The sequence below is a fragment of the Acomys minous genome (genome assembly GCF_964271855.1).
Source record: "Acomys minous genome assembly, chromosome: 13".
Classification (NCBI taxonomy): domain Eukaryota; kingdom Metazoa; phylum Chordata; class Mammalia; order Rodentia; family Muridae; genus Acomys; species Acomys minous.
Genome location: NC_140495.1, coordinates 94481323 through 94503396, shown reverse-complemented (window position 1 = coordinate 94503396; position 22074 = coordinate 94481323). Strand labels below are relative to the sequence as shown.

Sequence of the window (22074 nt, the reverse complement as noted above, 5' to 3'; positions counted from 1 at the left end):
AGAGGACCTGAGAAAGCCTACGGGGAAGGAAGAAAGGAGAAGTGTTCGAGGAGACCAAATTAAACTACTAATCCCCAGACCGGACTCCTGAAGCAGACGCAGAGGTCAAAGTACTCTAAGCTTTGCCTCTTGGGAGGAGAGGGGGCTGGTGTCAATTAGCTGGCGCCCCGCCCCTGGACCCGCCCACCTCTTGTCTTCACTCCCACCCGGAGCCGCGCCCCCACTTCCCCGCCGGCGCGTGACGTCACGACGCAGTGCGCGGCGACGCAGGCACGGCCCCGCGGCGCGACGTCGGAGGCGGAAGTGGCGCGGCCGTCGCTCTTGGGCTCTCACTGCCGGCTCCGGGTTCTGTGAAGAGCCTCCCCGCCAGCCGCCGCGTCTCTTTTCCCTCGCTGCCCCTCCATGTGCCCAGGCGCCGCCGCTCCGCCTCGGGCCGCCGCTCACCCCGGGGTCTATGGAAGTGATGGAAGGACCCCTCAACCTTGTGAGTGGTCGCGGGTTGAGGGGGAACGCGCGGCTATGGAGGGACGGGTACGCTGAAGGGGAACGCGGGCTGAGGGGCAACCCGGACTGAAGGGGGAACCGCGAGCTGAGGGGGGACCTCGATCCCGGGGCCCAGGCCTCTCCCTCTGGGCTCGTCGCATCACATCTGTCCCGCTGGGACCGCGTCCCAACGCCACGTAGCCGCCTGCAGGCCGCGGGCAGAGTCGGGGTGTCCGGGTCGCGCCTCTCAACCCCGCACACCACCCCGAGGCTGCCCTCACAGCTGCGCCAACAGAGGCCCCTTCGAAACAGCTGCATAAGAACCACAATCCCCGCCCCGCAGCCCGGTCCCATAGCTTTAGACCTCTTGAAAGTACCAGTCATGTTTGCCTTTCTAAAAAAAAAACCCCAAAACAAAAAAACGGGGTGGGGGGGGCACCGGGAAGCCTTCCACAAAAAGTCCCACCAAACCCCAAACCTCCCGCAGAGTTCTTTTCCAGAGTGGTCACAGGGCATCTTTGGGTCCCCCGATGGAATTTAGAAGCGGACGTTCTGATGTCTTAGCAGCAGCGTTGCAGACTAGAACTCCGAAGTCCCGAGTTTGTCGGTGGTTTGTGATGTGGTGGGGTTGGGAGCGGGACCGCGGAGGATTGATTCCTCCCTTTGGAACTCAGCCCTGCTGCCTTGGAAGAGCCCGGTGTGTGCTCTGCGGAGAAGCCAGAGCCTGTGGTTTTGAGAGTATGGCTTTCTGGACAGAGCCAGACTTCTGGATTTGAACTCTGCCTTAGTCACCTAATAGCTTCGGGACCTTGAGCAAAAATTTTCACCTTTTTATTTTTTTAAAGTTTGTTGTGAGGATTCAAGGAGTAAACATGAAAAGGTCACAAAGAACTGCGCTTTACAGATAGAACGCTGGAGGAGTTAGCTGCTCTTATAATGAGACCATAAGGCCTCATGTCACTCAGTGAGATTTGGGCTTGAGCTTGACCGCCTGAAAGTGATCACCCACAGCTGCTGTGCCCTCCTTGAAGCCAGGTTCAGGGCTCCCAGGAGCCTATGCCAGAGTTACCTAGTTAGGCCTGGGTCCATTTCTGAGTGAGTGCTTGAAAAGCCAGGGAAGCGCGGGTAGCTCAGTAGGGAAACTCCACAGGCATATTATTAGTCGTGGCTGGCTGTTTACAAAGTGCTTCAAAGTTCAAGTGTCCTTGCAGAACGGTCACTGATTCAGTTCCAGTTAGCTTCACTTTTTTTGGCAGTAGGGTGTAGTATAACCGTAGCTAACTGCTCCAGTAGTGTGTTGTGTTGTGGCTCATGAAAACACTGAAGCCAGATTTCAGTGGTACTTGGAGCACCAAATCTTCTGTCTTGGAAAAAATTAGGTAAGCGGTGGGTAACAGTACTCTTTTTTTTTCCCTTTCTTTTTAATATTTTATTTTATTTTAACTTTATGTGCATTGGTGTGAGGGTGTCAAATCTTGGAGTTACCAACAGTTGTGAGCTGCCATGTGGGCGCTGGGAATTGAACCCTGGTCCTTTGGAAGAACAGGAGTGCTCTTAATTACTGAGCCAACTCTCCAGCCTGAGTAACAGTGCTCATAATCATCTGCCGTTTGTTTGAGCCATGCTAGCTTCAGGCTCACTGTGTTGCCTAGGCTGGTCTTGAGCTGGAGCATCAGCCTGCTTCAGATTTCTAAATGCTGGGCTTCCAGGTGTGGGCCTCCATGCCCTGGTGAGTTGGGTTTCCCCCCCCCCCCTTCTTCTTAAGTAGGTAAATTAGGAGGCTAGCACAGTTCCAGTATCCAGTCTTCAAATGTTTGATTTTGCTTGTTTGAAGACAGGGTTTCTCTTTGTAGCTTTGGCTGTCCTGGACTCGATTTGTAGACCAGGCTGGTCTCGAACTCACATCTATTGGCCTGACTGTGCCTACCTGAGTGCTGGGATTAAAGGCGTTTAACACCATGCCTGGCTTGACAGTTTGAATTTTTAAGCCATTTGAGATTTTGAAGAGTTCCGACTTCTAGCCGAGGTGTTTATTGAAGATAGCAATGTGATGTTTACTTGAGTGATTTAAGTGTGTTGCAAAGTAGCAGTGTCGAGCCTCTGTTAGAAAGCTGTAGAAGCCTGGCGTCTGTGTGTACATTTGTGTGTGTCTGGGTGTGTGTGACGTGTGGAAGTCAAGACAACTTTGGAGTGTCTGTTCTCTCCACCATGCGGGGTTGGAGATTGAACTCATGTAACTAGGTTGGTGGCAAGTGTCTTTAGCTCCTAAGCCCTACAGTAATGTTTTTTGAAGATGCTCTCATTTTTTTTTTTTTTTGAATGCAGTGAATACACCAGAGTATCTTTACTCAGTATAAAAGGTCACTCTTAAAGCCGGGTGTGGTGGTGCACGCCTTTAATTCCAGCACTCGGGAGGCAGAGGTGGGTGGACCGCTGTGAGTTCGAGGCCAGCCTGGTCTACAAAGTGAGTCCAGGACAGCCAAGGCTACACAGAGAAACCCTGTCTCGAAAAACCAAAAAAAAAAAAAAAAAGGGGGGGGGGTCACTCTAGATTCTATGACTTAATGAGTATCTTTAAAACTTATAGTAAAATATGGAAGTTTGCCACTAAAGTGTACTCCAAATCATGATATAAGGGCTTAAGTACAGTACATGGTTTTAGAATCCTGTGTCCTCAAAGCGTCTGCAGACTTCAGTGAGAACTGTTTGTGAGATTTGCTGGTGAACAAGCTCAAGCTGAGGGAATTAAATAATTACTTAGGTCAGTGACTTAATGCGTTCCAACTCATTACCACCTGCTTCTAACAATGTTCCATATTAACGCACTTGTCATTTTTCATTTCAGTGTGGTTTATATATTGGACTGTATGTCACTGCTGCCTCTGCTGTGAAGTCTTATGGTTTGTTAGGGTTCTAGCAAGCCTAATTCCCTCACAGTGAGTTCTCAGGATATGGGAGAGACTAGTTTGAATTATTACTGTATTTTAATATGTAGCTAGTACAGCTTGCTAGCGCTCAGATTTCCAGAGTTGGTCAAGAGAAATTATACTTCCTCTGGAGGAAAAATAGACTTTCAATTCTGAATGAATTTGTTCTGTCAAGTCTTTTTCCTTTGTGTTTGCTTATTTGAGGCAGGGTCATAAGACCAGGCCTTGCCGGGCATGGTGGTGCACGCCTTTAATCCCAGCACTTGAGAGGCAGAGGCAGGTAGATCTCTGAGTTTGAGGCCAGCCTGGTCTACTGAGTGAGTCTAGGACAGCCAAGTCTACACAGAGAAACCCTGTCTCGAAAAAAAAGACCAGGCCTTGGTGTGTAGTTCAGCCTTCAAACTTGTGATCCTCCTGCCTCAGCTTACTGAGTGTTTTGATGACAAGCCTACACCACCACACCCAACTTGTTAATTTTTAATATGGAAAAAGTATAACTTATAAAAATCACATAGTGTGTATTAGGTATTTCTTTCCATGCATTAAAATTTTGGCATTCAGTTGGTAGCAAGTCAATGTCAAAACTTCTGTAAGATAATTTCTAGTGCTGCCAACTTGGGTAGTGATGTCAGATCTTATTGTACATGACTGTTGTTTATGCTTTGTTTGGCGAGGCTGCTGCAGGCAATGCTCGTGACTGCACAGTCACACTTGTTTTTTATGTGTTCGTCCTTCGGTCACACCTGTTTTTGCTCTGTTTGGCCTTAAGACTGCTGAGACTGTTGAATAACTGAGCTTCTCTCTGGAGCATTTAGTTCTTATTTTGCCTGAAGTGATTAATGCTTTTGAGCTTCTCATCCAAGAAAAAAAGATTCATATCATGGGCCAAGGAACGGTCTTTTATGTAGCTGAAGTCTTTGTCACCACCTCATGCTAGTCCTATTGGAATTAAAATCTTTAAAGAAAAAAGGCATTATTTCAGATCCCTTTTTGTTGCCCTGAAAATAACCTACGGAAAATAAATCCTGTTCCATAGGCAGGGCTGGACTTGGAATTGTTCTAGGGGCTTGGAGAATGGGGGGAGTAACGGAGTGCTAATTTATACCAACAATTGGTAAGTGGTAGGGCTTTATTTTTGTTTTTAGTTTGTTTTTGGTTTTTCAAGGCAGGGTTTATCTGTGTAATAGCCCTGGCGCTGTCCTAGACTCACTTTGTAGATCAGGCTGGCCTTGGAACTCACAACAGTCCGTCTGCCTCTGCCCTCCAAGTGCTGGGATTAAAGGCATGTGCCACCACTCCCTGGCTGGCTTTGTTATTCATTTAACTATCTTGCCTTAATAGCTAGATGAGCTAGCTATTCTACCAGTTTTATAGATTATGACATTGAAATGCAGAGTAAGTTGATATAGTGGGGTTTGAAAGTGGGGATCCAAAATAAATCATTGAGCTTTGTATTAGGGCATTATTTACCAATCTGCCTTACCTGTGACCTGCTCTGAGAAATCCTTACAGACTGATAAATGGGTTTTGTGAGTAGTACTGCCAAGCTGCTACATTAGAAAGATGCTTCTTGGGCTTCTGCAGAGACACAGGGCCTCTCACATTACACCTAAAATAAAGCCAAATATAACTTTCTGTTCTATATAAGGTGCTGTGATACTTACTGTTGGATAGTTTTATATATGTTTGACATTTTTGCCTCCATGTATGTTTGTGCACCGCATATGTGCCTAATGCGCTTGGGGTGGAAGAGGTCATTGGGTCCCCTGGGAGTGGGACCTTACTGAGCCCACCATCTGAGTGCTGGGAATCAAACTCAGGTCCTCTGGAAGAGTTGCTACTGCTTAGCCATCTCTCCAGCCTCTGGATTTAAAAAATCCTATCAGAATTCACCAAATTGAGTTCATAATTTGTTAATGGGTTACATCCTGTAATTTGAAAGGTCCTATACTAGATTCTCACTGCCTAAGAGCAGATGATGACAGTTTTCAAAAAACACACAAGCCAAGCTAGAAGCTGATGGAAGGGAAAAGATTATAGACGAACAGCACAAGGGGAAACTTGGTCTTCAGAGTAGAGATGAGGTCCTCAGGTCCACTCCTTCAATAGTGTCTTAAATTTAATTGCTCTGTTGATTAGACAGTTGACTCAGTGCATGTATTTGGAGATATTGCTTGATACTTGTTTGTGGGAGACTCTGGTGAACTTACTGGGACAGGGGCATAGGATTAACATTTTTCCTTTGGTTGCAACTGAAGGCCATACCAGTCACGAGTATAAGGTGCCCTCTGCCTTCTTCCTAATATGTAGGATGGTGTTTTCTTATCCTCGATACAGCACTTCCTTCAGGTCATAGAAATTAATAGATTGAAAGATATAGGAGGGGATGGTATTTGGGTGTTTTGTTTTGTTTTTTTTGTTTTTGAGGCAAGATTTCTCTGTTCTGGAACTTGCTATGTAGACCAGGCCGGCTCCAGCTCACAGAGGTCTGCCTGTCTCTGCCTTCTGGATGCTGGTATTAAAGGCAAGTACCACTGTGCTAAGGAAGGTAGCCTTGGACTTTATTTTTTAAAGCAGCTCAGAGAAGCAAAAAGCCCTTTACAGTAAATCCATTCACTTAGCACCCTAATTGTAGTTGCTAGGACTTTTGTTGGCTTTAGATGATGGAAACCCATTTAATTAGTTTAAGCTCAAAGAGATATCGGGACTCCAAAGAAAGGGGCAGAAAGAGCAGTGGTGCAGTGTTGAGGGCATGTGGGATCTGGACCTCGGGAGTAGAATTCCTTTGATAGGCTTTGAGCTGATTCACTTTCTTCAGGCCTGTGTTTCTGCCTGGCTGCCCTCAGAATGTCTTGTATTTACAACCACTTGAAGTTTTATTTCTGTACTTGTTTTCTGATCCCAGGTTTGAAATCTGGGGTTTAATGTTCTTCTTAGGTGTCCAGAAAGCCAGGCGGTATAAGAATGTGGTACCTACCATGGAAATCATGGTTGCCAAGGAAAAGCAGTGTACAGAAAGAGGTAGATTGTTTTCATTATCGAGTTTTTACTTTGAATTTCTAAAGGAACACTTTTGTGACTTATTTTAATGGCTGTAATTGTACCACGAACAGTGTCTAAACAGAGTAGTTTAAAATGGAAATCCTCTAAAGATTCTTTAGAAAATAACAGTAACTGTCAAAATAGGTTTTTATAGTATCGTTGACCTTTTTAGAGACAGGGTCTCATGTAGCTCAGGCTAGTCTTAAACTCATGATGTTGCAAAGGATGGCTTTGAACTCCTTGTCCTCGTTCACCGTCTCCCAAGTACTAGGATTTTAAGTGTGTGCCGCCATGCCTGGAAAACATGAAGCTGAGAGTTACAGGCTGGCCTCAAACTTGGGATCCTGCTTCAGCCTCCGTAGGGTTGGGATTCAAGGTGTGAGCCGTCATCATCTGTTAAATCAGAAATTGCACTTTGTCCTAGCTCTTTCCCCCCCCCCCCTTTTGTTTTTGTTTGCTTTGCTTTGTGGAGACAGGGTTTCTCTGTAGCCCTGCTATCCTCAAACTTGTAGACCAGGCAGGACTTGAACTCTGAAATCCACCTGCCTCTGCCTCCCAAGCAATATGATTAAAGGCTGTGCTGTCACACCTGGCTTGTTCTTGATTCTTTTTTTTTTTTTATGTGCATTGGCGTTCTGCCTGCATGCCTGCATGTATGTGTGAGGGTGGCAGAGATTCTGAAACTGGAATTACAGACAGTTGTGAGCTGCCGTGTGGGTGCTGGGAATTGAACTCAGGTCTTTTGGAAGAGTAGATGATGATCTTAATAGCTAAGCCATCTCTCCAGCCTCTTGATTCTTTCTTAAGATGTTAGTTGCAGCCACAGCTTCACTTGAGTAGATTTGTGCTACTGCAAAACCAGCTTGAAATTCTGCATTTTAAACAGATGCCCAAGTGGTTTGAACTTTCTTTACCTAAACAATGATCGGGTTCAAACTCCAAATTGTACCACAAAGTGAGGAAATAGCTCCTGCAGATTGGAACAATTTAGCTGGTTTAGTGTGAGAGTCAGAACTTGATCCTAGAGCCCCTTGGCCCTTGGCTCTTGGCAGGATTGGGTCTGTGCTGTCTTATCCTTGTTATGAGGTGTTGTGGGGTTTCAAAGTTTTCTTTAAGCTTAAGAAAGGTGAAGGCACCCGCATATGAAACCTTCATTTTCCTGTTTCTGATCTCTGCCTAAGACCTTGTTCATTGCAGATCTGTGCCAGCTTACATTGTTTATACTGTTTTCTCAAAAGCTCTGCTTCTTGATCTGAGAGTGGTGGTATAATTTATACTTCTAGCGTGTAGGAGGTGGTAGAAGTAAGAGAATCAGGATTTCAAGGCCAGACGTGGGGTTCTATCTCAAAAGTCTGACACCTCCCCCCACCATGTTTAATTGTGTTACTAGAAAGTACTTAGCTATTCAGTCTAAGCCTCCATGGTTAAAATTAACCTGTTATTTTAAGCTATTATTTATAACAGATTTAGGGAAAAGTTTGTATAATTGCTATTTGAAGAATATAAGCTCTTTGAAACAATGGAAAGGGATGGTGGGAGAAATACAAGCAAAAGTGCTGTTTTCTTCTCCTGCCTATCTTTACATTTGCTTTGTATTGAGGATAACTCAATAAACACAATGCATCTATAATTTCGGTTCCAAGAGTGCTTTTTATGAAGCACTTATGGTACATTTCTTGAAAAGCCTTCACAGATTGGTGTTTTCACTTAAAAAAAAAATCAAAACCAAGCTGAAAACCATAAAGTTTGTCATCATAACCATTTCTATGGGCATAGTTCAGTAGGGTTGATATACTCATGTTGTTGTGAAATTGCCTTTTAAGACTGGGTAGATTCCATGGAGCAAACACGCTGTACTTGATTTGTCTATTCTTCTGTTATGAACGTTTGCATTGGTCCCACTTTGGTTATTGTAAATAATGCTGTTTTGAACAAGGGTTACTAGTACTGTTCACTTTTTTTTTTTAATAAGTTGTCTGTACCTCAGAACTTCTGATTTTTTTCCCCCTTCCACCTCCTAAGGGCTGGGACTAAGGCTGTGAGCCACTCTTGGTTTCACCGTGATGAGCAATGTGCTTTGAATGAGAATGGTCCCCATAGACTTGTATATTTGCTTACTTAGTCCACAGTTGATGACCTGCTTGGGAAGGATTAGGAAGTGTGACCTTCTGGAGTAGGTGTGGCCTTGGTAGAGGAGGTGTTGGAGTGGGGGTGGGCTTTGATATTTCAGAAGCCCAAGCCCCGCCCAGTCTCTCTGCCTGCTGCCTGTGGATCAGGATGTAAATAAAGTTCTCAGCCACTGCTCCAACACTATGCCTGCCTGCTTCCCACCATGATGGTCATGGACTAACTGTAAGCAAGCCCTTAGATGTTTTCTTTTTATAAGAGTTACCGTGGTCATAGTGTCTCTTCACAGCAGTAGAGCCGTGACTAAGACAATGCCCAAAAGCAATGTAGGGAAGAAAGGGCTTATTAGACTTTCCAGCTTGTAGTTCATTGTCTGGGGAAGGCAGGGCAGGAACTGAAGCGGAGGCCATGGAAGAATGCTCCTTATGTGGTTGGCTCCCTGTGCCTTGCTCAGCCTTACTTTCTTAACCCAAGACCACCTGCCTAGAGGCCCTGCCTATTGTGTGCTGGGCCCTCCAACATCAGTTAATCAATACAGGTTTGCCTACAGGCCAAGCTGATGAGGGCATGTTTTCAGCTGAGGTTTCCTCTTGCCAGATAACACAAGCTTGTGATAAGTTGATTTAAAAACAAACCAAAAAGCCCTCACTATCACAACCAACATGCATGTGCTTACTTGTTGCCTGACTTTTTGTTTGAGAAAAGGTCCCACTATGGCATTGAACTCAATTCTCTTCCCAGACTCCTGAGTGCTGTAATCACAGGTGTGTACCACCTTGCTCAACACCCCCTCTCCCCTTTTCTCTCTTTCAAGAAGCTTTGCTAAATCATCTGTGAGCTTGTTAAGAGAGGAAAGCACCATGCTGGTCAAAAGACGTTGGCCAACAGTGTGTGCCTGGCAGCTGTCTTCTTCCCCTTCTATTGCTTTTTCTTTTTCCTTCCTATCTGATGTTGCAATCTTTTTGTTGTTGTTTATTTTGTTTTTGAGACAGGGTTTCTCTGTGTAGCTTTGGCTGTCCTGGAACCCACTCTGTAGACCAGGTTAGCCTCAAACTCAACAAAGATCCACCTGCCTCTGCCTCTGCCTCCTGAGTGCTGGGATTAAAGGCATGCACCACTACTGCCCGGCTTAATGTTGTAGTTTTAACATAAGTTACTGGCCTTGTTATGTAAGAGAAGGAAACAGGTTGCCAAAGCTGTAAGTGAAATAATGTGTATTCAAGCTCTTTTTTTGTTGTTGCTGCTGTTTGTTGTAGTTGGTGATCTAACAGCCTCATAAGTACTAGGCAGGAGCTCTGTCCTGAGCTATGTGTATGTCTAGCCTGTGTGTGAGGGGGGCGGGTACACAGACAGACAGACAGACAGACAGACAGACAGACACACACACACACACACACACACACACACACACACACACACACCAGCCTCATAACATAAGTACTAGACAAGAGCTCTGCCTTGAGCTGTGTGTATGTCTAGCTTGAATGTGAGGGAGTACCCAGACACGCACGCACGCACGCACGCACGCACGCACTACTAAGCTACACCTTCTCGCTGTGTTTGTTAGTCACACTAACTGAACTAGGAGATGACTTTGCTCTTCCTGCTTCCCCTTTTGGAGTGCCAGCAGTACAGAGACGTGGCTCCATGGCTGGCTTCTTTGGGAAATTTAAGTATCCATGTAAGAAGGTCATCACTTTTTAATCTATGTACCTTTATATAAGGGATTTCTAAGCCATTTGATTTTTACAACCCCTAAGTTTGCCTTTCTTTTTTTTTGATGAATTGTACATGAAAAGTATTAATATTAGATATCAGTATCAGAGTCCCTCAACTGTATATACTGTGTATTTTTAAAAATTTTACTGTAAGTAGTACTTTTAGTGTTTAAAGGGAAAAATGGACAGCTATAAGTGAAGTTTGAATTTTTTATGATACATTTCTTGACCAAATTCTTTAGATTATAGAGACTCTTGAAAATACCTTCAAAATGTCTCTTTGAAATAACTACTTAAATATTTAAAAATGCGTGTTTTGAGTAATAACCTCTGGTAACTCTTTGGGTTACTCTGAGCAGGGGAAGAAAAGGGGCCGTTTAGCAGTTTAAACTGGAGTGGGTTTATGAGCCACAAGGGGTTGCCAGTTCCTGTCAGATGCTGTGGTTCTAGGTTTTGTAGCATAGTGACATCATTTATCTTGGTTGACTTTCAGAAGTCTGATTTTATAATTTGGAGTAATTCAGAATGTGTGTGTCTTCTAGGCTCACCAACAGAGCCGACGAGCAGATCGTTTGTTAGCTGCTGGGAAATACGAAGAGGCGATTTCTTGTCACAAAAAGGCAACAGGTAAGTATTTTTTTCTTAAGAAATACTGAATAGAGCTGTTGGCAGACTGAGCCGGAGGATTGCCATGAGTTGTAGGCCAGCCTGGCTTGCCAAGTGAGATCCTGTCACAGAACAAAATGAGCAAGAGTATTTCATTACTGTCACTGTCATGTAGGTATAAAGCTGTTGGCGTTCAGGGCTACAGATGGAACTTTACGTACACACATAGCATGCATTGGTTTCCTACCAAAAAGTTTCTGAGTTAACATCATAAATAGGTCTGGGGGCCCTGATTTACAAAGCCCTGTCTCTGGTAGCCAAGTAACAAACCCAGAAGCCTGTCAAGGAGGGCTCATGTTTCATCTAGAGTGGGTGTCACCTCTGTTCTAGAACATTCTGCTAGAAAGTACTTTTCCCTTCTGACTAGAGCAGGACTCTTTCCTGTAGAAAAAGAATGTTATTTCACTGTTGAAATACAAGCTTATAATGGGCATCACTTTGGATAAATCTGTGTGCATTTTGCCTATAAGTAATTATCAAGGGAAAACATTTTTTTTTAAAGTTTAGGATCTTGCTAATATAGCCCTTGATAGCCCAGCACTCATGAGGAGCCTAGACTTACTCCCCAAGCTTGAGCACACCTCCTGCTCAGCTTCCTGAAGTGCTTGGATTGCAGGCTTGTACCAGTCACACACAGTTGAGAAATGTAAATTAGTTGTAGGTAGTGAGAGGGTCACACCTACAAGCCTCACACTTGGTGGGGTGAAAGACAGGAGCATCACAAGATTTGACACCAGCAAGGGACATGTGGCCAAGCATTTTTATAACATTTGGTGGATTTCTACAACACGAACCAGTATTTAAATGTCTCCTCGACCTGATTGTTGATTTGTACTAACTCCCCCGAGATTCACAGTTCACCATGGTTAAGAAAATCGTGATGTGGATGAGTGCTGTGTACTTGAACCACGGACCGTAAGGTTTTGTGTGTGTGTGTCATAGGCTGAGGTGGAGTCATCAGCATATGGTGTAGGATAGTCTGAAGAACATGAGGGAGGAGGGGGAAATCATCGCTAAGCTCATCTTAACAGCTATGGGAGATAGGGAATGTCTGGTCTCCCATAGTGGTGGAGAACTTGCAAACACAGAGTTTCCAGGGCTGAGGTTTCTCATTGTTTACATTATATCTACTGTAAATATTAGCCTTGTGTTGTAGTTAGAAGAAGTAATTGCCAGTGTTAAGATTTTTCTGAACATAGCAGACCAATTGATGTATGAACCCAGAGACTGACAGTGCACATAAAACCTGTACGATTCAAACAAGATAATCGCAGCACAGAGAAGGGAAGTGTGCACGTCCCGCCCTAACCAGGACGCTATTGGCAATTGGCACCTGCTGTGGAGGGAAAGCCCATTTTCTTCAGTGGAGCGTCACTTGACATAACAGCCACAGGTCAGGGTCCTTGCCTAGGAGTAGCTGGCCAGCATGGAACAGATCCCATGGTTCACATTCGTGTGTGTGTGTGTGCGTGCATGCACATATTTTTCTTTGTTTTGGTATTATTTTGCCTTTTTGGTTCTTAATTTTTTTCTTTGAGAGAGAGAAAACATGAAGTTGGATGGGTAGGGAGCTGGGAAGGATCTAGAAGGAGATGCAAAGGGAAAGGATATGATCAAAATAAATTGTATGAAAAACTTTTTAAGTTAATAAAACCATTTTTGTGTGATAGTCTCATAAATTTCAGTATTAGGAGATTATAAAATGTGATGTTGTAAAGGAAACCATGACCATGCACTGAATTTTTCTTTTCTTTTTAAATTTTAAAATAACATTTATTTTGTAATTATGTATACATGCACGCCTGCCTAAGTTTATGTGCACCATACTGGTGCAGGTGCCCATGACAGCAAGAGGACATTGAATCCCTGGAACTGGAGTAGCAAGCCTACATGGTTGCTGGGACCCAACTTTAGCTTCTTTTAAAGAGAAGCAGTGCTCTTAGTGACTGAGCCATGGCTCCAGCCCCTCTTGCTTTTTTATTTCTTTTTCATGCAGTAATCTCTAACGTGGTAGTGTGGTCCTTGCTGAATTCTTTACACTTATTCCGTTATCTGTAGGTGGGTATCCTATCATGTTATATTCAGCTTCAGGGCTCTGCCAATGTTAGCATTTCTAGTTGGTTTAAACTTAGTTTTGTGAAAGTTAATTTAATTGTGGAGACTGGTAGTTGAAAGCAAACTGGTTCAGAGGAGGAGACAAGTGTATGTAGACATTATGAGGGATGTCACAAGAAAACCTCACAGTATGTCTAAGCAACAGCAGAGCATTGCGTAGAATGTCACAAAAGGGTGCAAACAGATTAACAAAAGAGAAAGAAACAGAACACAGGGTAAGGGCCGGGAAAAGTTGAGGGAAGTGTATACATGTGGCAGGTATGCCTGGAGCAAAGATGATAGTTCTTTTTTTTTCTGCAGAAGGAATTTCTGATTTGAATCTCAAGCTTGGTAGAACCTAAATGACAGAAAATTCTAAATTGTGAAACTTAAAAAAAAAAAATCACTTAAGTATTTGGATTAAGACCAAACAGTAATGTCGTAATAACTGCAAAAGGAAGTGTGAAGATCAGATGTTCCCGGAAGTCCATAAGAGCAAGAGCTCAATCCATTATTAGTGATACTAGTTATTTGATTCTGATTATTCCAGAAAGACTGTTAAGGTGCCTTACAGTGGAACATACAGCAGAACGCAGAAGGTATAAACAGGTAGAAGAGGGAAACCACGAAAAGCTACAGTGAGAAAGGGCTGTAGGTGTAGCTAATTCATCAGGTGCACTGCAGGTTCTGGAGTAGTGTAGGGCTTGCTCTTGGTTCTGTATAGTCAGGGATTCATTGTTATGACAGTGTGTTTTTGTCTGAAGCCTTGAGCTTGGCCTTTATTCTCTGTGTTCTGGGCAGCACTTTGATCTAGTCAACAAAATTGCCTGCTAAGCTCCACATGCAGCCTGTTAAGCTGCCTTCTCAAGCCTCCCTTCTCTACTCTTCCAAACTTTTGTAGACCAGTACCAAGACCTTCTGAATAATACAGTCAGCTAGAATCACAGTGACCCTACTTCTGGGTTCTAGTTTTCTGGGTTAAGTTTCCATCACTGTGGCAGAGAATACCTGAGGAAAGCCAGCTATGTTGTTTATTTGTAGGTGTGTGTAGGGTGGGGGGATGTGCACGTGTGTTACCTCATGTGTGTGAAGGTTAGATGATGACTTTTGGGAGTGGGCTCTAAGGATCCAACTTGTCTTGCAAGTGCCTTCAGCTGCTGTACCCTCTGGCAGCTCTAGAAAGTCAACTTTGACAAAGGAAAGACAGGAAGAACAAGTAAGATGCTTGTCACCAAGCTGGTGACTTGTGTTTAGTCCTTGGAACCCACATGGTGGAAGGAGAGAATTCATTCCCATGAGTTGTCCTCTGACCTCCACACATGTGCTGTGGCGTGGAAGCGAAGTCTTTTATCACTGAGCTTTCGAGGACATTCAAGATATATCAAGTTCATCTATTACAGACCGGTGGGTCCCAGCACTCAGGGAGCTCCTGAGTCAGGAAGGCAGCCTGGGCTACATTGTGAGATTTCTTTTTAAGTTTTTATTCATTTTATGGATGTTTTGCTGGCAAGTATGTATCTGTGCACAGTGTTTGTCCTTGGTGCCCAAGGAGGCCAAACAGGGCATTGAATCCCCTGAGATTGCAATTAGAGTTGGGAGCTACCATGTGGGTGCTGTGAATTGAATTGGAGTCCTTGGGATGAACAGCCTGTGCACTTAACCTCTGAGCCATCTCTCCATCTCTCCATCCCCCTGAGACACCGTACATTAAACAAAGATACATCCAAATTATGTCACCTCTCTCTTAGCCCAAAAAGAAAAGGATTTTCAGCATTACCTATTTAAATTGAACAGATGAAGTCACCTAAAATTTGAATAAGATTAAAGAGAAGTTTGACGGTCTTAAATGGTATTTATACTGTCCTCAATAACTTGTACAGTATATATTATCATATTCTGAGGGCTTTTTGTTGTTGTTGTTGTTTTGACAGTCTGTGGCATCTTTTCTTTTCTTTCCTTTTTTTTTTTTTTTTTTTTGGGTGGTGGTGGTGGTTGGGGGTTCAAGACAGGGTTTCTCTTTGCAGGCTTGACTGTCCTAGACTCACTTTGTAGACCAGGCTGGCCTCCAATTCAGTGATCTGTCTGCCTCTGCCTCCCAAGTGCTGGGATTAAAGGTACAGTCTGTGGCTTCTTATGCTGGTTGTGAACTTGAGATCCTCCTATGTTAGCCTTCCAAATGCTGGCATTCCATGTGTGCAACAGTGTCTGTCTTAGGGCTCTTAAGCACCTAATTAATGGTAGGGTGTTGGTATAGCACAGAAACATAGTTCTCCTAGGAGACCACAGTGAAGTGGTGCAGATATTCAAATGGACAAAGAGTCATGAAGATCTTCTGATATTTTTGCTGAGCACAGGCCTCAGTGAATTCTTACTTAATTTGGTTCTCTATAAACAGCTTTTCTAGTTAAATCCGTAGTTCACTTGTCATAAAATCTATAAATCTATTTGTTGTGTGTTGTTGGGCCCAGGCTCATGCTAGGTAGGCTCTTTGCCATGCTAGGTCCACAGCCTCCCCACCTTTAAAGATTTTTAAAGCCCCCAGTTTTTAAGATCGGTTAGGAAATATTTGTTTACCAATGACATTCTTTTGGGAGAAGTTAAAACTGTTTTCAGATTTGTATTTTTAGTACAATTGCTTAGACCAGTTCCCTGTATTATGAGGACTAAACACTTCCTTTTTAACCTATAAATTACAAAATTCTGATACTCATATTAATTTGATGCTTTGTTTTGTTTTGTTTTTTAAACCAGCATATCTCTCTGAAGCCATGAAGCTGACACAGTCTGAGCAGGTGAGACATGCTCATAGCATTTGCAGAAATGTTTTGTGGGGCCTAAGAGATGGCTCAGCAGTTGAACCCACGCACCTTCAGCGCAGGGGATCTGTTGCCCTCTGCTCACCTCCATAGGCACTGCACTCACATGTACCCTCTGTCCCCATTATTTTAAAAAAGTATATAATCTTTTGAATTTTTTCTTCTCTTTTTCTTTCTTTCTCTCTCTTGTTGTTGTTTTTTTGTTTGTTTGTTTTGTTTTGTTTTGTTTTGAGATCATAACCTCACTATATAGTTCTTGATGACCTAGAGCACACTGTGTAGAGCAGGCTAGCCTTAAACTTCAGAGATCCTCCCTAGTATTGGGATTAAAGGTATATGCTACCATGCCTAGCTGAAAAATAAAAACTTTAGGGAAAAAAAGGTTTTCTTGTAGAGATTTGAATTATATAAAAAAACTGAAGTTTCTGTTTTTTCAAGACAGGGTTTCTCTGGGTAGTCTTGGCTGTCCTGGAACTCATTCTGTAGACTGGCCTTGAACTCAGAGAAAACTGCCTGCCTCTGCCTCCTTAGTGCTGAGATTAAAGGCGTGTGCTACCACTGCCTGACAAAACTAAAATTTTGTAACTTTCACAGAACACTGAAAAACATACAGATGTATTGTAGGAAGGAAATTAAAACTCTGAGGCACCATTGGCGTTTGAGACATGCCTTCCTGTATCGCGTTGTTGCTCACAGGTGTTGTTTTAGAGCCCATAAGTAGCTTTCCTAGTGCTCCACTGGCTTTGACACTGGCCCACAGTGAGGAAACAGGAGTGACCCTGGAGAACCAGATGACAATTTGCTTGTCAAGGCAATTTAAATCTGAATAGTCTCCTATTTATCTGGTGAATACTTTGAAGACTCTTGGGTTTTGAACTCTGTTTCAGGATTACTTTATCGTAATCTTTGGGGACGGCCTGTGCCCAAGTCTTAAAAATACTTTCTCCTGGGGTTGGAGCGGTGGCTGAGCCTTTAAAAGTAGTGGCGGCTCTTCTAGAGGACAAGAGATTGGTTCCCAGCACCCGCATGGCAGTTTATACTTAGCAAAGGAAGTTCGGAGTGAGTGGATTATATTATTTACTTAGACACAGCCATGACAAAGACCAAGGCTTCAGACCCATGGGAAGTTGGCAAAACCTTTTCCCATATGGGTCAGGCTCAGAATTGGCAAAGCCTTCTTCCTCTGGTTCAAGTGTGAGTGTGTGCAAAAACAGCTACTGCTGCTTGTTCTCCTGGTGGCTTACAGCTTGAGGCTGCTCTTCTCCAGAGACTAGCCAGCCCTCCCCTCATGTAAGCACGCTGAGACTCCAGGTGGCAGTGGTGGTAGGTGTGGCTCCATCAGTTTCTCTGGACATGTGTCTGTCCTTTTCTTCATTCTCCTGCCACCCCGGGTCAGGGTTCTAGACTCAAGTCCTGTGGGCCACGGCAGGGGCTCACAACAGTCTATGTCTTCAGCTCCAAGAGATTACGGCCTCTTCTAACCTCCGTGTACGTACTCTCATGTACACACATAAAATTAATCATTTAAAAAAAAAAATCTTTATCCAAAATTTAGAGTTTTATTTTTTCAGTAGCCTGGGGTCAAGCCTGGGTCTTTGTACATACTAGTAAACACTATTCCACCGATCTGCATCCCTAGCTGTGAAGGTGATTGTCTCATTATATAATGGTAGGCACTTGAGAGAGGCTTGGTAACTGAGCTAAGGACATAATTCCTACAAGATGTAGCATGGCAGAGTAAAAACACTTCACTCAGACCGAGCCAAGGGAGCATTGAAGCTATAAAGGATAGTGCCGTTCATACAGGTGCACATCAAGTTTTCCAGATACCCTGTGAACCGGAGGGTCACAGAGATAATCTGGGGTACAGTCCATTATGGTAGGGAAAGCCTCACACTTGGAGCTCAGTCCACAGTGACAGTGTGGAGCATGGCTTGTCTATCTCTGTCAAGGAAGCAGAGAACCTTGAGGCTATGGACCTCAAGGCCCACCATAGGCAAGCCACTCCTGTAGGGAACACCTAAAGACACAAACAAGTGTCCAGATGCATGAGCCTGTGAGCTTTTTGATGTGAAGTTCTGTACACTGACCTTTTCTTCTGTGTCACAGGCTCACTTATCACTGGAACTGCAAAGGGACAGCCACATGAAACAGCTTCTCCTCATCCAGGAGAGGTGGAAGCGAGCAAAGCGTGAGGAGCGGTTGAAAGCACAGCAGAGCACAGACAGGGATGGAACCCCCCACCTACAGGCATCTCACAGACCCTCTGAGGACATGGAGGGCCAGAGCCCTCTTCTTTCTCAGACGCACATCCCTTCCACAGAGAAGCGCCTCCCTGAGGTGCAGGGGGTCTTTGACAGGGATCCAGATACACTGCTATTTTTACTTCAGCAAAAGAATGAGCCAAGAGAGCCATGTATTGGAAGCAAAGCCCCGAAAGATGATAAAACAATTATAGAGGAGCAGGCAACCAAAATTGCAGATTTGAAGAGGCATGTGGAATTTCTTGTGGCTGAGAATGAAAGGTTAAGGAAAGAAAATAAACAGCTGAAGGCTGAAAAGGCCAGACTTCTGAAAGGTCCACCTGAGAGGGAGCTGGACGTAGATGCTGACTTTGTAGAGAAGTCGGAGCTGTGGAGCTTGCCTCCACACTCGGAAGCTGCCACAGCCTCTTCAACCTGGCAGAAGTTTGCAGCGAATACTGGGAAGGCCAAGGACATTCCGATCCCCAGTCTTCCCCCTCTGGATTGCCCGTCTCCGGAGCTTCCTCTTATGGAGCTCTCTGAGGACATTCTGAAAGGCTTCATGAATGAGTAGGGGGCAAGCCACTGGAGAGGCCTGTGATATGGCCAGTCCTGAGAACACAAAGGGAAAGCTACGTCCCCAGGGACCCCGGAGACGCCCTTCATCTGTAGACTGGGAGAAGAGGCCGTGCCAGGCCCCGGGAAAGTCACTGTGAAACATCACCTATCTTCTTCACAACGGAAGCTCATGATTCCGACTTGGCAGACACTGAACTCTCGGAAGGTTGCTTTCCTATGATACAAACCAAATGGCTACCTGGAATAATTTTTCAGTTATTTTTCTTATCTTCAGGGTTAAATGTATAAAAGTATGTCATGTGTAATTAATCTATAATGCCATAAATGATAATGCAAAAGCTAAATATGGGGTGGCCTGAGAGGCTCACTTGTATTTGGAACATGCTTTCTATCATGCGTTGACTGTATGCATTTTATGCACATTTTGTTTGTTGAGAAACAGTGTGTAGATACACACTTCCAGATGGAACTGTATGTGCCACAGTTTGCACTACTCGTAACATAATGGTAACCTCAAGACTATCAGGAGAAATATTTAAATTTCCATTTTATGAAGAAAGGAACCAAATTATTAGTTACGCTTTTTAAAAAATTACCAGTTTACATAATTAATCAGGGTGCATTTTAAGTTCTAACTTTGTGTTATATGATGCATCATTTGAAAATACTTAGGAACTCTCCTTTGTTCTAAATGATGCATGTGTGAAAGTAATGCTAGTTAGCAGTATTTGATTGTAAGAACTCAATAAAGTAATTGTGTTTCATACCTTTGTTGAATACGGCTGGTGGTTGACAAACAAGGCACTCACGGCTTCTCCCTGTGCTCTGCCCTTCCACCCCACAGTCCACACTGGCCTGAGACTTGTTACAGTGAACTTTGTTGGCTGGGGTGTAGTGCAGAGTGCTTGCCAAGCCCTGGGGAAGAAGGGAGAGCTTTGTTCTGTACGAGCTGAGTCCTTTCCACATCTGCTGCTCCCTTCTGCTCTTCATTCTCACCACTTTTAGTGATTTCTTATTTGCTTAGACCCTTTTCTGTTGAAGCTCTTGCATCCGCTGTTGAGTGCTGTTGTGGAGCCTGCCCTGTGCTCCAAGTCTTTGCTGTGTCACCATGCTCAACTCAGTGGGTCAGAGAGGTGTGCCACTGTTGCATCCCGCAGTACCTCCTGAGTTTCCTTTTTATAGAACAGGTTTTGTCCACCTGACTTACTCTAACCAAGTCATCGAAGCTGTTCGGAAGCACTGACCTCCAGCTGGCAAGCAGAAGTCAAACCTGGGCCGTGCGCTATGGCCCACGGTGGATGTGCACCCGTGGGATCCAGTACCACATGCAAGTGAGTTTCAGTACGGAATGAAATGGAAGGACATCTGACTGACCAATCTCTACCAGAAAATGAGGTGAGTGGAGAACCCACACACATTTGGTGTCAAAAGTCAGGTGCTGAATGAAGAGGAGCACATCGGCCTTCACTGGTGAAAGAGACGGTTCTTAATAGAATATGCGTGCCCCATGCAAGCAGAATCCAAAATCAGGTGTCTTCCTCAGCTTCCCACCACCTGTCCCTTGAGGCCAGGCCTTTGGCTTGAGCTGGAGCTCAGCAGATGAGCTCACCTGCCCGCCTGAGCTCCAGGCCCTTGTAGCTGGCTTCCCTCAGCCCTGAGTTTACAGGCTCTGCTGTCATGTCTGGCTTGACACTCAAGTGTTCGTGCTTTTTGGTAGGGCGAGACAGTGCGAGCCATCTTAACCTTCAGGAGTAGAGGTCATGGGGTCATTCTAGGATCAGTGGTTCTCAGCCTTCCTAACGTTGTGACCTTTAATACACTTCCTCATGTTGTGGTGACTCCCAACCATAGAATTATTTTGGTGTTACTTATTAACTAACTTTGCTACTGTTATGAACCATAATGTAAATATGTGATATGCAGGATATTTGATATGTGACCCTGACACCCCAAAAGGGTTGAAAACTGCTATTCCAGCTGCTTAGAGGTCTTAAGTGGGAAGTAATAGCACTAGTATGTGTGTGTTAATTTACTTTACATCATAGTCATAGCCCCCTTCCTCATCTCCTCCCATCCTTCCTCCCCCCACCCCCAAATCCCCTACTCCTCAGAAAAGGACTGAGCTAATCCTCTTCCCCTGTGCCTGGCAAGGCAGTCCCATCAGGGGGAAGTGATTGAGAAGCAGGCAGCATAGTCCATGTCGGAGATAGCCCCACTTCCTTACTAGAGGACCCACCCACATGAAGCCTGAGCTGCCTATCAGCTACATCTGTGTAGAGGACCTAGGTCCAGTTCATGTATGGTCCTTGGTACTTCAGTCTCCACAAGCCACTCTGGGCCCTGCTTAGTTGGCTTTGTTGATCTTTTGTGGAGCTCTTGTCACCTCTTCCCCCCACTTTTGCACCATGCTTCACCCAATGTTTGGCTGTGAGTCTCCCCATCTGTTTTGATCTGCTTCTGGGTGGAGCCTCTCAGAGGACAACTCTTCTAGGCTCCTGTCTTTGAGCATAGCAGAGTATTGTTAGTGTCGTGTTGGCTCTCTTCCCTGGGGTGAGTCTTGTGTTGGCACAAGCATTGGTTGGATATTCCCTCAATCTCTGCTGTATCTTTATCCCTGTACATCTTGTAGGTAGGGAAAGTCTTGGATTGAAGTTTCTGTGGGTGAGTTGGTGTTCTTTCCCCTCCACTAGGAGTCTTGTCTAGTCAGAGGGTGTCCTTTTCAGTCTCCATGGCCCCTGCTACTAAGAGTCTCAGCTCAAGTCCCCTGCATATCGTCCCAGAGGCCTGTTCTGACATAGGGCTCCAGCTTGTCAGAGATGCCCCCACCCAGTTTCTCTTTTCTCTGCAGGCCTTCTGTCTTCCTGCCACAGCTCTCCCCAGGTCTGATCTCCACCCTTATTTCTCTCTGTGCCCCCTCTCCTACCTTGTTCTTTTTCTTCAACGACTACCTCTGTCTATCCTATTTTAAGCCTCCTCCTCTCTTGGATCCTCCTTGTTACTTACCTGACTTGGCTCTGTGCATTGTACTATGCTTATCCTGTACTATATAGCTAAAATCCATTTATAATTGAGTACATACCATGTGTGTCTCTGGGTCTGGGTTATCTACCTCACTTAGGATGATCATTTCTAGTTCCATCTATTTGCCTGCAAATTTCAATTTTTCCTTGTTTCTAATAACTGAGTAGTATTCCATTTTGTAAATATACCACACATTTCCTTATCCATTCTTTGGTTGAGGGCCGTCTAGGTTGTTTCCAGATTCTGTCTATTATGAATAAAGGTGCTATGAAGACAGTTGAGCAAATGTCTTTGTATGGTGGGACATCTTTCGGGTATATGTCCAGAAGTGGAATAGCTGGGTCTTGCGGCACTTTTC

General features: G+C 44.5%; 1 protein-coding gene across 3 annotated transcripts; it reads left to right on the top strand.

The window, feature by feature from the left end:
- Positions 1–232: 232 nt before the first annotated feature.
- Positions 233–19461, top strand: NRBF2 (nuclear receptor binding factor 2). 3 transcript variants are annotated; one of them, XM_084753344.1, is made up of 4 exons: positions 233–531; positions 10840–10924; positions 15809–15849; positions 17983–19461. In XM_084753344.1, exons 1-4 carry the CDS (start codon positions 403–405, stop codon positions 18688–18690), a joined length of 963 nt encoding a protein of 320 aa, XP_084609470.1. In that variant the 5' UTR covers positions 233–402; the 3' UTR covers positions 18691–19461. The 3 variants fall into 3 exon arrangements, with proteins under 3 accessions (XP_084609470.1, XP_084609471.1, XP_084609472.1); XM_084753345.1 differs by having other exon boundaries at positions 234–484; XM_084753346.1 differs by lacking the exon at positions 233–531 and adding an exon at positions 1573–1862.
- Positions 19462–22074: the final 2613 nt, after the last annotated feature.